Source organism: Eschscholzia californica, unplaced genomic scaffold (genome assembly GCF_041429995.1).
Source record: "Eschscholzia californica isolate CP2 unplaced genomic scaffold, dmEscCali1.0.p SCAF_5, whole genome shotgun sequence".
Classification (NCBI taxonomy): Eukaryota; Viridiplantae; Streptophyta; class Magnoliopsida; order Ranunculales; family Papaveraceae; genus Eschscholzia; species Eschscholzia californica.
Window position 1 is genome coordinate 17,785,996 of NW_028238472.1, and position 14,106 is coordinate 17,800,101.

At 37.2% G+C, this 14,106-nt stretch overlaps 1 protein-coding gene across 2 annotated transcripts; it reads right to left on the bottom strand.

The window, feature by feature from the left end:
* Positions 1 to 1,835: 1,835 nt before the first annotated feature.
* LOC147537581 (SIN-like family protein) lies at positions 1,836 to 12,744 on the bottom strand. Of its 2 annotated transcripts, none has more exons than XR_015224923.1 (14): positions 12,050 to 12,744; positions 11,904 to 11,972; positions 11,674 to 11,778; positions 11,475 to 11,540; positions 11,209 to 11,337; positions 10,374 to 10,421; positions 7,102 to 7,208; positions 6,920 to 6,997; positions 6,367 to 6,418; positions 5,177 to 5,790; positions 3,835 to 4,038; positions 3,625 to 3,745; positions 2,546 to 2,846; positions 1,836 to 2,478 (listed from the first exon to the last, which is right to left on the bottom strand). XR_015224923.1 is itself a non-coding variant. In XM_086639220.1 (14 exons), the coding sequence occupies exons 1-13, from the start codon at positions 12,380 to 12,382 to the stop codon at positions 2,769 to 2,771; spliced, it is 2,004 nt and encodes a 667-aa protein (XP_086495346.1). In that variant the 5' UTR covers positions 12,383 to 12,744; the 3' UTR covers positions 1,836 to 2,070; positions 2,722 to 2,768. The 2 variants fall into 2 exon arrangements, 1 of the variants encoding a protein (XP_086495346.1); XM_086639220.1 differs by having other exon boundaries at positions 1,836 to 2,070; positions 2,722 to 2,846.
* Between the last annotated feature and the right edge of the window lie 1,362 nt (positions 12,745 to 14,106).

Consider the following 14,106-nt stretch of genomic DNA (forward strand, 5'->3'; position numbering starts at 1 on the left):
TATTATTATAGAGTTAATTCCTATATGGCCCCCTACTTTGTGACCAGCTTCCTTTATGGCCCCCTTTTTTTTGTAAATTCAAATATGACCCCCTATTTTCAAGTAAATGTCATTACTACCCCTTAATTCTAAATTTAAAACATTTAAAAAAAAAAGTTATTTCCACCTCACCCCTCTCTCTCTCCACCTCATCTCTCTTTCCAACTCACCTCTCTCTCTCTCCAATTCACCTCTCTCTCTTCCCAACTCACCTCTCTCTCTCTCCAACTCACTCCTCTCTCTCTCTCCAACTCACCTTCATCTTCTCCGATTAAGGTCGCCGGCCGGAAAATTTTCCGGCCGGCGACCTTCAAACTAAAAAAAAAAAAAAAAGTTTTTTTTTTTTCACTCACCTCTCTCTCTCTCCAATCAGCACTCTCATGAAGGTCGCCGGCCGGAAAATTTTCCGGCCGGCGACCTTCAAATTAAAAAAAAAAAAAAAAATTTTTTTTTTTCACTCACCTCTCTCTCTCTCTCCAATCAGCACTCTCATGAAGGTCGCCGGCCGGAAAATTTTCCGGCCGGCGACCTTCATACTTAAAAAAAAAAAAAAAAATTTTTAAACTCATCTCTCTCTCTCTAAAAATTCCGGCGAAGGGGGTTTCCCTTCGCCGGAATCTGGTCTGTTCTGTTGAAGAACAGACCTCTGTTCTGTTGAAGAACAGATGGTCTGTTCTTCAACAGAACAGCCCTCTGTTCTGTTGAAGAACAGATGGTCTGTTCTTCAACAGAACAGACCTCTGTTCTGTTGAAGAACAGATGGTCTGTTCTTCAACAGAACAGACCAGATTCTGTTGAAGAACAGATGGTCTGTTCTTCAACAGAACAGACCAGATTCCGGCGAAGGGAAACCCCCTTCGCCGGAATTTTTAGAGAGAGAGAGAGATGAGTGAAATTTTTTTTTTTTTTTTTTTTAAGTATGAAGGTCGCCGGCCGGAAAATTTTCCGGCCGGCAACCTTCATGAGAGTGCTGATTGGAGAGAGAGAGAGAGGTGAGTGAAAAAAAAAAAACTTTTTTTTTTTTTTTTAGTTTGAAGGTCGCCGGCCGGAAAATTTTCCGGCCGGCGACCTTCATGAGAGTGCTGACTTGGAGAGAGAGGTGACGTGGAGAGAGATGAGTGGTGGAGAGGGAAGTGAGGTGGAATTTAGGTTTTTGTTTTTAATTTTATTTTGAAAATATATTAATGGGAAGGGTAGTTATGACATTTCTATGAAAATAGGGGGCCATATTTGAATTTACAGAAATTTGGGGGCCATAAAGGAAGCTGGTCACAAAGTAGGGGGCCATATAGGAATTAACTCATTATTAATTATTATATGACTGTCAGGATTATCTTGTATTAGCTCAATCCAAAACCCTCTGGCCTAAAAACAATGATGAGGAATTTGATGTCTCCACCCAACTTTTGTTGATTAGGAACAATTTATAAAAACTTTATGAAAAGAATTGTAAAATGAGATAATTCCTATTTGGCCTCCTACTTTGTGACCAGCTTCAAATATGACCCCCAAAATTCTGTAAATTCAAATATAACCACATTTTTTTATGTAATTGTCCTAACTACCCTTCCTTTAAATTCTTGTTCAAAATTAAAAATAAAAATAAAATCTTAGTTCCACCTCATTTCCCTCTCCACCACACATCTCTCTCCATGTCAACTCTCTCTCCACATCACCTCTCTTTCCAACTCACCTTCATCTTCTCGATTAAAGTCGCCGGCCGGAAAATTTTCCGACCGGCAACCTCCAAAAAAAAAAAATTCTCTCATCTCTCTCTCTCTAAACATAAACAAATCTTTAGGTAAAAGCTTATTTCGATAATATGTGAATTCATACTAAAATAAGCAATTTCTTTTCGATAAAATAGGCTAAGTTCACAACTAAATGATTCCTTCAAATCCAAAGAGTTCCAATAATATCTTTAGCAAAATACAAATTTCAAACATTACCTAAAGATAAAAGATGAATCTAAGGTGATGGCATATTGAATCTCTCCTATGTTAGCAGGTAATCTGTACAAGAACGGAACCACTGCAAAACAGATATTCCACAATATTTGTTAGCAGTTCAAAACCAACAGGAAAAAAGGCACTTCCATGATCAAATGAAAAGATGAAAAAGGAACTCGGAAATGAAAAGTAGAAAACAAAGAAGAAAAATAATAGAGACATTTTGAGCAGTTTCACGTGTTTTATGTATTCAAATAATAGAGACATTTGAGGAGTCATGTTACACCTTCAGTTCTACACGAATCAAGTAGAGAAGGGGAGAAGTGAAGAAGTCTTTTGATCAAGATGGCAATACGATCAAATGGTCAAAAGGATTGATTGATGAAGATCATCAAATTCAGTCACTTCAGGGGTATAACTGGAAACCAACTATGATCCAAGACTTAACTGGAACTCAAGTCTCGGAGTAAGGTAGCCGAGACAACCAAGGCTTCACAAAGTGTCCGGGCATGGGATGCACTAGGCCTGGCGTGGTGCGGCCGAGCGTCGGCGCCAACACTTGTTAAGGTTTTCCTTGTTTCTTCTTTTTCTGCATTTGATTTTCTTTACTAATATCTTTTCAATTGACGGAATACACAGTTCAACATATGAATATACATCAACTATAATCAAAATGTAAATATTGCATTATGCAGTGAAGGTGCTAATGTTGAGGGTTTTTGCAAGAAATTACCTCGGACATGCAAATATAAGTTTTCTATATACGGAAAGACCGCAAAACTATGATTTTGCACTTCCATCACCGCTTTTCAGAACCCAGCCGTTGCCTTTTACAGAAACACAGAGTTCAGAAATAACCTGCAGATTAAAGCAAAAAACCAAATAAATCTGAGTTAACCCCTTATCTAAAACCAGCATAACACCAAGGAAAGCTATAAATATATTAAATCAAATCTTCTATTCAAACTACCCTTGTCTATTGGATAATTTTTTATTACATTTATAAGAGTTGTTTTAGTGAAAGAAAAGAAGGGTCACTCCTCAGTTGGGTTAGTCAATAGATACCGACATCTACAACAACATTGATCTTAGTTAAAGGTGCTTTAGATACACGTGGTTCCAATTAATGCCAGATAACCCAGAAGCCATATTGTCCGGGACATTTTTGGGATGCCCACGGGAGGTCAAATTCAGTTTCAGGTTGCTTTCCAAGTTAAGTGATCTAGAGGACCCAAATTATCAACAAATAAGCCATATGCTCAACCCAGCTAATGGGGTCTAAGGGTTTCGACACCTTGCGTTGGAGACTTTCAATAAGAATAGGCATGATTATATCAAGAGTCAAGACTAGGGGTTTCAAGTTATCTGACCCATGACTTTGATTCCTTCTCTTCCATATTAAACATATAACTTGCACACCATATATCTCATGTTCGCTTGCACAAAAAATATCTGTACGCTGATAACATGCATTGCACTTGATAGAGAACCTCAGATGCATATAATATTTATATCTTGTTTTGGTTCAGTGGCGAAGTAAATGTTCCCCTTAGACTAAAACTATAAATGAATAAGTAACCTATCAAATAACGTAGACCAGAAGATGAAGAACCATAAAAGGACTTCTCTCATGTACCTTTTTAAACTCCGCATCACTAATATCCCTTTTAAGTGTAATCTTGAGAGCTTCAACTATTTCTGCCTTCTTCAGCTTTACACCACTCTCCTTCGCACTGAAAAGGTCAATGACAACACTCCTGTCGCGAAAATAAAAGATAAATATAACAAAATCCCGGAGAGATTTTAAAGGTTGTAGGGAAATAAGATGCCACGATCCCAGTATAACCTCAAAGGATTGAGCTCTTGATTTTCTGATGACTTGGAAACATAGACACCATGGATGAATACTGCAACTTGACTAATAATAGATTCGAGTTCAGAAAGAGGAGCATCAGCGCCAAGTGCTGCAGCTACTGCAGCTTTGGAATGCAGCTTCGGAGTAGATTTAGAAACGGCTAAATCCCTCAAACCCTGCCGAATCAGTTGTAAGCTGCCAATAACAAAGAGGAACAATACAAATTATCAGCTTATGGAAGAAATTAATGAACAGGATCTCAATCTGGAACAAATTCACAAATATTTGAGCTTTGTAAGAATATTACTACCAGCCCAGCTTCAAGATAAGGTTAAATTACTGATTACATTGGGAGTTATCGTGGATAAATACTTGAGACTCTGTTTCTTTGTATTTGTGGCCTTACACGCAGAAGCAAAAAGTGTTTCAATAATCTATGAGGCTAAACAAGAAAATACTTTTTTAGAAGAATAAGCTCATATATATATTCTATAGAAGCAGCAGATATACCTCAGAGTAAGGAATAATACATGTCAACGTTGAAAATTCTTCTCCCCCTTCCTTGTAATATACTTGTGTTTACAGTTATATGATCAAATAACACTGTCTCTCTTGTAATACAGAAAGGATTGAAATACTTACCATCAAGTAGTTTTATCATATATATGTAGATGTATGTCACGCTGTAAAAATTGGTGCCTAGGCCCGACTCTTCGCTAATCAGGCACTAGGTGCCACTTGACTAATACGCCTAGCAGATAGAGGCTAACCAGTTTCGCAGTCAAGTTCATCAGTGACTAGGAGACCGAGTTGAGCCAGTCTCAGGTTCGGATGGACTTGGTAGCCCTTAACTTCATCTATATCTTAAAATACGAAAATTTAAAAAGAATTATAGAATTAAAGAGACAGCTTTTGTAATGAATCCTTCAATCAAAGATGAATTGAACTGATTTAGATATAGATGCGGCACTTGGTTTCGAAACCATCTGCTTGCAATAAAAAAACACCTCTTTTATTATACGTATATGTGTATATATACGTATTATTATATTACATATAATATCGAATAATAATAAGCAACAAAAAATTGTCATAATTTTCAACATAAACCTTCATGCACTTCACCAATGCAGAACCAATTTAAGTTTTATATTTAGCACATGAGATATCCTCTGTATAACTATATGGATATGGAAGTCAAAACGCTATCATTAGTTGTTCATATACAAGGTAATATTTTGACAACAATAAACTCAAATTGTTACTCAGTACTAGAAGTTCATAAAACCACCAGTAAGTCAATGAAATGGAAGCTGCAGTAAAATGTTTATACCTGTAAACTTTCTGATGACGAAAAAGTTCTTCCAGGGCCTTAGGCAGAGCCTCTCGCGTTTCGTCGGACATGGTCACTGTCCCCGGTGATTTTCCAATTACATTTTTCTTTGCACCACCTTGGCCAGAATCACCCGTAGCAGCCGGCTTTGTCGTCTTATTACTAGGGTTTCTTGCAACATTTCGCGGGGGACCACTTCCGCCTAGATTTTTCATGATCTTCTCCTTACGAATTCCCCAAAGTCGTTCCTGCTCCTTAACTATACGTGGATGGTCTTTTATAAATGCTAAATCTGTAGGTTCTATAAATTTCCAATCATTAAGCTCCGGTCTGTTTCTAGCCAGTTGACGTAGCACATACATACGATTATCTCTAAAAAGTTGTGAATTATCATCTAGTGTTCTCTGGGGTATTACTGGGTTCTCGCTAAATAAGAGAAGAGCGTAGTCTCTAGCTAAACCTGTAACACCATCAGGTAGCGATTGAGTCCCGGACTTCGACACCCACAAGCCTTGTACTAAATCGGCAAATTGCGGAATAACCCTCAGAATATCTTCTTCCGAATGATCAGGAGCAAGGTGCTTAAGTGCACTGAACCTACTTACTCGAGATCCCTGCAAAGAAAAGTTGGTAAATTTATGCACGGAAAACCAGGTCAAGCATTGTAATAATAAGATGTCCAAGATAAGATAGTCAGATGCTAGCAGCTGGTAGTAGACATGGTGAGGTGGCACAGAAGCAGTGATAGAGATAAGTTCGCAAGAAAATATAGAAAAGAAGAAAATTGTCGGTCAAAATCAAAAGCAACAAAAGTTCAAAACCAGGTGACTCTTTTGACTCTGAAAAAAAATCGTTTTGGCTTCTGAACTAACTATTACTTGACTTAATTGAGCAAGTAAACACATAGAGTTATAGCTTGTTTTAGGAGGAAGACGAAAAGCTCAAAACTTTCTCCATTTTGGTAACTGCTTTCAGGAAAGTTGATATTGAACCAAAATATAAAAAGAGGTAACTCGTATGTTCTCCTGTTTTACTTTATCCAAACAAAATATAGGTGAAGATGTGGGTAAATAACTCCGTAGATGAAAAATAGCCTAATAAATTAAAACAGGCAAGTCTGAGGATAAAAATTACTATATTTCGTAAATCATCAAAACGCTGTTCTTCGTGTAAATAAGAATGATACTAACCTCGGAGAACCACTTCTTGAATCGTTCATCCAGAGGCAGAGAAAGATAGGACCTGTAGCAACAAGGTTAACAACTTGTAGTTTTAAAACAACCACTTCATAGTACGTATAATATGGCGAGCACTGAAAACAAAAGAGTAAAAATGAATGGATACAGATAAAAGCATGTCACTAGACCTAACAAGTTGAATATTCTTTCTAAGTTAATCCCACAATCTAGTAAATATATTTGACCATTTGCAATTTATGAACTTCAAAAACAGAAAAAAAGAAAAAAAAACCATCAGTAACATCTGCCAACAGAACAACTTCAAACAATCAAACTACAGAATTAGGTTTCCTTTCGTACTTAGATTTCTTATTTTACAAGTATCCTAGGTTTCTCGCTCTATAGGTTTTTTTGTTATTGTATATAAAAGCATTACAACCATAATTTGGGCATTCTACATCCATCTGGCAGTTTGGCTGTTATAATATTTTATGAAGCATGGGAGGAATACAAAGAAAGATGGTTTGCTATCGCAGTTCAGGAAACAGTCTAAAAGTGAGTATACCTTGTACTTAGAGAAAGACTTTTGACTCTGCTGCTTTCAGCTGATAATCCAGGACAAAGGGAGTTCAGATAATCATTCCTTCACACACAACAAAAGGATTTTAATAACTGACACAATGTATTATGCACAAGATTGATATGATGGAAACAATTATGAACATTAAAACAAAAAAGAAAGCTTACGGGTTCATGGAAAATGGTATTGGGGTACTATCTTCAACTGTCATTTTCTGACGATATGTGTCTGAGAAAATGTTGTCTGATCTGTAGTAATTAAGTGACATCCAAGGCTGAAAGAGAACCAAAAAATATAAGAGGAAGCGTGACTCGATCTTTTAGTAAAAACTAACCGAAAATAAGATCAAGCAGCACAGGATCAAAGAATATCAGTAAGGAGCTACGTTATCATGACACTTAACACAGCCTATGTTGTCAAAAGCATGCTAAGCCGTCGCCTAGGCGACAAAGGCACAACGTTGGTGAGACGATCGACTCGCCTTGAAGAGTTTGAAGTGATTTGAGATGTTTTTTCCCTAAATCAAGGAAGAAGACGGGTGGGGTGGCGCACTAGCTCTTATTTCACAAAAATAAACAGCTCTTCAAGAATGGGACGTGGAAACTTATGGGACAAATTTAAAAATAGGAATTTAATCGAGAGTATGCCCTTTTCAGATAAGAAGATGATACACCTTAAGTTATGTTAAAAATTAGAGGATAGTGCATCCTTTTGAAAAAGGAGGGCGGCACTTCAATAAAGACAACGAAGGAAAGTTTGAGGATACCCATTGATTCAAAATCAACGGCTAAGATTGAACTTTCTTAGGGTGCTCTCTAAAATGTAGAAGGGGGGACAGCAAGTTGAGTGTTGGACACGTTTCTTTTTCTTTTGTTTCAAAACCTACCATTTCCCCCTTCTTCACCCTAACATCAGCAACCATGAAAATGGAGGCAATCGCCAAGGCGCGTGGAGGCGAGGTAAGCACAGGCAAGAATCTCATCGCGTCACCTCGCGGCCTTGCGCATCAAACAACATGGGACACAGCACAAGTAATAACACTTTTGCTTGGAAGAAATGGACTTTAATGTTACAGATTAAGGCAGATTCAGTACATTTTTTGCTGCAAAATGACTACATATGTAAACCATACCAAACTAAGTACTAAAACTAACAAAACATACGAAGACGGGGTAGAAGATCATCTACTGATAAGTAGAACAATCTGGAACAGACCAAGCTCTCCAAGAATATGCTTTACTGTCTGGGCAGCTTGTCTTCAAAAACTACAGACAGTGATCAGTTGAATGAGAGAGTCGACAGATCATTCGTTTGTTCATTGTCGGGTAGCAGCAACACTCTTGAGTTACTTCACTGACAACTTTATGGCGGAAAATCATATGTGAAAAATATGGAGAAGGCAAGGGAGGCTGGGTAAATAAGGCACTTAATTTACCGTATGGTTGTGGGATATGGAGAGGCATTCAGAATAGAATGGAACGTTTAACCAGGCCAGCAAAGTGGAAATAAGGAGATGTAGAGCTCATCCAATTCTGGATCGACAAATTGTGCCACCATGAAAGAAGCAACAGTACACTGTACACCAGGTATATAACACCACTGAAGGAGTATGGGACATCCGGTTAGGGAACCTGAATGACCGGGAAATCGCAGTTCTTGTGCAGCTGCTAGACACCCTCGAAGGCTTCCAACCAAAGGAGGATGACTCAAGAGCGTCGAAAGGAGAGGATGAAGATTTTTGGTCGAACAATGCTACCGCAGGCTGATCTCCACAAAGCAACCAAAAATGTAGAATCACGTAAGCTCATATTGGAGAAGCAGATTCCGCACAGGATTAGCTTCACTATTTGGGCTGCGTGTCTACACAGAATGCCAACGCTCAACAGGCTGAATAAAAGGGGCATTTAGCTGGCGAATGGATGCATTTTGTGCAAAGAGAAGGAGAAACCATTAGATCACTTACTCTTTCATTGTAAAACGGCTGCTACTCTATGGAACTTCTTCATTGGGATAGGGAACAACTAATGGTGGTGCCCCCAAAACTCATAGATCAAACTATCCACCAGTGAAAGACTTTCAAAATCACCAAGACAGGAACCTTCGGAACCTGATTCCTTTGGCTGTGATATGGGGCCTATGGAAGCACATAAATGACAGGATTTTGTTTTAAACCCAAACAGCAGCATAGAAGTCGAAGATGTATACAGCCTTCTATTTCAATGGAGTAGAAATATGCCTTGGGCTAAAACAAATGCTACAATGATTTTGTAAACAACTGGGAGTCTGTGATGATATAACATAGTCACAGTCGCTTTCTTGTAATTCCTTCTTGATGCATACTAATTCAAAGTTCCAGAAAAATTTAGAAGTTTTGGAACAATGACAAGGGATGAAGAGAAGCAAGGGGATCCAAAGAACTATGAAGCATGATCCCTAAGGCCATTATCTAGGGGATCCAAAGGTTTGTTGTTCCATTGGTGCAGAAATCTAAGTAATGTCAAAATGATTTCTTACAATGATATCGTTCAAAATTGGGAGGCTTGGATATTGTAACATGTAACTTAAGCCACCAACCCTTATATTTGTACAGTTTTTCGTTTTATATATTAATTCAATGTTACAAAATAACAGAACGTGAACATTTAGAAAAATCCTAGCTATTGTATAATGGAAGAAACTAAACTTGCTGAACTCAACTAGGTAAATAGAGCAAACAAGACATGAAGACATACAACTATCTAAGCTGTTACAAGTTTCCAAATACTTCGTATCTCTAAAATCTATTACTAGAAGTATTTAACTAATTTGTATCTCTAAAAACTACTACAACTTCTTCTAGCTTTAAAACTTTCTAATTTATACTTGCTCATAACTCTTTGGTAGTTCTAGTTTTCTAACTACTTTCTACCTCTAAAAACAATTACTAGAAGCTTCTAAAAGTTTTAACTAGTAATTAGCAATTTGCAACTTTATAAGTAAGCCGTCATATTCCAAAATGACAAACAGCAAGTATATTAAGGTTTAAACAACAAATTCGGCAATTAAACCCGAGCCTAGCCAAGTTTGGCGAGACAAGTCCGGTCCAAATAGGCTAGTCACTCAGCTGAACCCTAGACTCGAGAACTGGGCTATGTTTGGCTCGGACTGACTACCCCGAGTCCCGAGTTACTTGGCTAACTTGGCAGAGATACTGCATAGGGGCTTATACTAAAAAGAATCCACGGAAACACTATTAACCAGGTATAAATCCAATCGTAACAGGACAGAAAATGATAGTTGTTTTCGCACATAAAACCACTACAGAGCTATTTAGAAAGTCATATAGAAAATAATTAAATGGAGAAACAGAAAAACAGTAGTCTGTCACTTTAAATGCTCTAAATGCAAATAAGAATCAAATAGTTATCTCACAATTCAATTCTTGATGATAGAACCTTACCTCTTCAATATCAATTTCCTGCTCATTAGACAACTTCCCTAACTTGCCCTATAGATCAAGGATGGGAGTTAGTCTGTGGAATAACATTATGAACTGAAAGCTGCAACTAATTGACGACATCATCAAGTTTAATGATACATCTTTAATCACTTAATAACTTCCAACAGGACCGTTATTAATATGGTAGCAAGAAGACTTTTTTGCTGAAAATGTTGTGTCTTATTAGCGAAAATAGAAGAACTATAAGAACAGAATTTTAGCTGATAACAACTTTAATCACGATAAGAATCAAGAAAATTTGTAAAATAAACCTGGAACCAAGGTACCCAATCAGTGTACCAAGGAATCTCCATGAAGAATTCCTGATGTAACTAATAAGTCATAATGTAAATATTATGTCCTCGTCGGAGGAACACCAACATGAGATTTGAGCTTTAATAGTTGGACTCAAACTCGGGGTTCAGCCTAGGGGTAGTGTTAGCCTAGTTAGAGAACCCTGACTGAGCAACACGCCCCGGCATACCCTAGTTACAGACCATGATTGAGCAACACCCCTTTTTTATATTTGTCTCTTGGTCCATTTTCTTTTATATTTTATATGGAACTCCATATTGGTAGTTCAAGTATATATCTATCTTTTACTTATTAGGAATAAGGATATTAAATTTATGTGTGAAGTGTGCGTATAACTTATTAAACAAAAATTACCGAATAGAATTTTCAGCTGCGTGACTAGTGAGTCACACTAGGTAGGCCCAAGTCCAACTACGTAGATTGAGCTAAGTCTTTGAATCACAAAATCTAAAACGTGTTCACAGAAGCAAACAGATCTTACCTGCATCTTTGATGGCTTCTGATCGGACTTGGTCGCAGTTACCTGCATCTTTGATGACTTCTGATCCGGCTTAAGGTGTTCCATTGACGGTCGAAGTTGGACAACCGCATTAACAGGGTTCAGGTGCAACTGAAAGATAAAAGAAGAAAGTCTCTTATAGTTCTAGAAGTTAAACCAGTAAAATGGTACAGTGGTAACACTTATTCGAGGAGCAGATATGGTACAGTAACATACACATGATTAGAAGATATGACCTACGAGTGTACCTTGTTACCAGAAAGAATCCCAACGGCGTATCCTGTAGTCAGAAGTACCTTCCGTGACGATAAGGTCTAAAAAAAACACGAAAATGAAGATGTTTTATAATAAATAACACTTCAACTTGTACTAATGAGCAACCAATAACAAAATTTAGGTTATCTTCAAATGAGTAGTAGATTACGAATGAAGATGAAGGGAAAAAACCTGTTTTGTTATCTTCAAATTATCTGGTGCATTTCGGTTGTAATTCTTATCAATGTCTACCGACAAATCAATTTCAATTTGATTACTTTTAGGTCTCACTCGTACCTAAACAAATTCAAAAGAAAATCATCTACCAGCACAAAACATATAATATATATATATATATATATATATATATATATAGAGAGAGAGAGAGAGAGAGAGAGAAAGGAGATGAATTGAAGAAAAACCTCTTCACATTTTTGATCCAAATCGTAAGGACGCCAGATAGGTCTAAGGGGATACTGTAAGACATATAACTGCAAGTAGATTGGATTACTAATGAGAATCACTGTGAAAGTTAGAGAGAGAGAGAGAGATTGATGGTGAGAAATACTTGAGAATTGGAGTCTGATGAAGGTGAATAGAAAACGTCGATTTCTCTAACAACTCTATCTTCATCATCATCCTCCTCTTGGTTGACAGTAGTGTCTATTTCCATTGGTTCTTCCTCGTTTAACTTTTTTTCTGCTTCAGCCATCATCGCAACCTCTTCTTCTACTTTAGGTTTAATTACATTCTCACTCGCATCTTCTTCTTTTTTCGGAATAAAGGTTTCTGGTTCTGTTTTCGTTTTGCCCTTCCCTGATTTCGGTTCGAACCTTGAAGATCTTGCAGTGGCTTTGCTTCGACCATCACCGACTCCCAAGTCGTCTAGGTCTATGTCCATCCTAATCGAAGTTTAACACTTCTTGCTCTTCTTCTTCTTCTTCTTCTTCTTCTTCTTCTTCTTCTTCTTCTCTGGTGAAAGAGAGTTCGTTTCTTCTCTGGTGAAAACTGCCGACCTAGGTTTAAGCCAGAAGGATTTGTACAATACGTTGAAGGCGGCCAAACTGTGGGTTTCGGCAAGAATAAACACTGGGCCTCGGGAAGTTCTATACTCGCCCAGGATAACTGTTGTACGCGCCCCTTTGGAGTCAAAATTTGAGGAGGATTTAATTGTGAATTGGACGGTTATAGAAGATTCTTCTTAAGCCCATGAGGTCGTGGGATCAATCTCGGTAGAATCAGTTTGTCATCAAGATTTATCCCATCTAATTTAGGCAATAAATAAAGTAAAGGTAGGAGTAAATGGGCTTTCAGGCCCCCTAGGATGGCTCTGAGGGGGTCTTTACATAGTTTTTTAGGAACCAAGATGTCTTAATTGACAATTATAACGTTTATCCAAATTCATAATCTATTGCATATTATATTCATGATTATCAATCCTATTGAAATGTAATGACAATTGGAGTCCAATCTGGAAAAAGAACATCTTATTTGCCTCAAGTGTTATTCACGTGTATAACAAACCCGCATTGACATATACTATAGAAATCTTGTTCGGGGAAATTTTATAAGCACCTAAGGGTCCGTTTGATATGTGTGAATGTCAAGTTGCAAAATAGATTTTCGAAGGGAAATCAGTTTTCCATTGTTTGGTTCAACCAAAAGAGTGGGAAAATAAAATTTTCGTAAGAAAAAAATGTTAGAAAAACGAGTGAAAAGTTTTACCATCTAAAACATGTGGAAGTCCTTCAAAAAAAAAAACATGTGGAAGTTCTTTTCCCACCAAGATTAGATAATGTTGGTTCAGGTGATCAGGAAGAAGTTGAAAGTGGGGATGATGAGATACAAGTTGCGAGTGGGAAGAAAAACAGAAAAAGAAAATCAAAAGTTTGGGAAGATTTTGATCGTGTCGAATTAGGGAATAAGCAAGTCCGAGCAACATATAGGTATTGCAAAAGGAATTTTGATGATTATAGTTCAAAAGGGACAACTCTTTTGAGTAGCCATAGCAAAATATGTTATATGAAGCCTATGAATTGTAATGGTAAAAAACTTATAACTTCCACGAGTAGTAGTAGTGGAAAACCACCAAAATTTGAAACTTGGAAGTTTGATTTGAGCAAATGTAGGATTGCTTTTGCTAAGATGGTTGTTTTTCATGATTATCCATTTAATATGGCTGAGCAACAGTATTTTCAAAAGTATGTGTTTAGCCCATTAATGAAGTTTTATTCTAAAAATACTGTTCGGAGTGATGTTATGAAAGGTTTTGTTGACATGAGAACTCGTTTGCAAGTGATTCTTGATAATGTTACTTCTCGAGTGAGTTTAACAACCGATTTATGGACAACTGAACATCAGAACAAAGGTTATTATTGTGTAACTTGTCATTTCTTGGATGATGATTGAGTCTTACACAAAAAAGTTATAGCATTTGGCATGATACCACCTCCACATAGTGGAATTGGTCTTAGTGAGTATATTAAAACTACAACTTTACCATGGAATATTGATAACAAGTTATTTGTTGTTGCGGTTGATAATGCTACTAGTAATGATGTTATGATTAGAAATCTTAAAGAATGTTTGAATGACAAAGGAGTTTTGGTCCTCAATGGTGATATG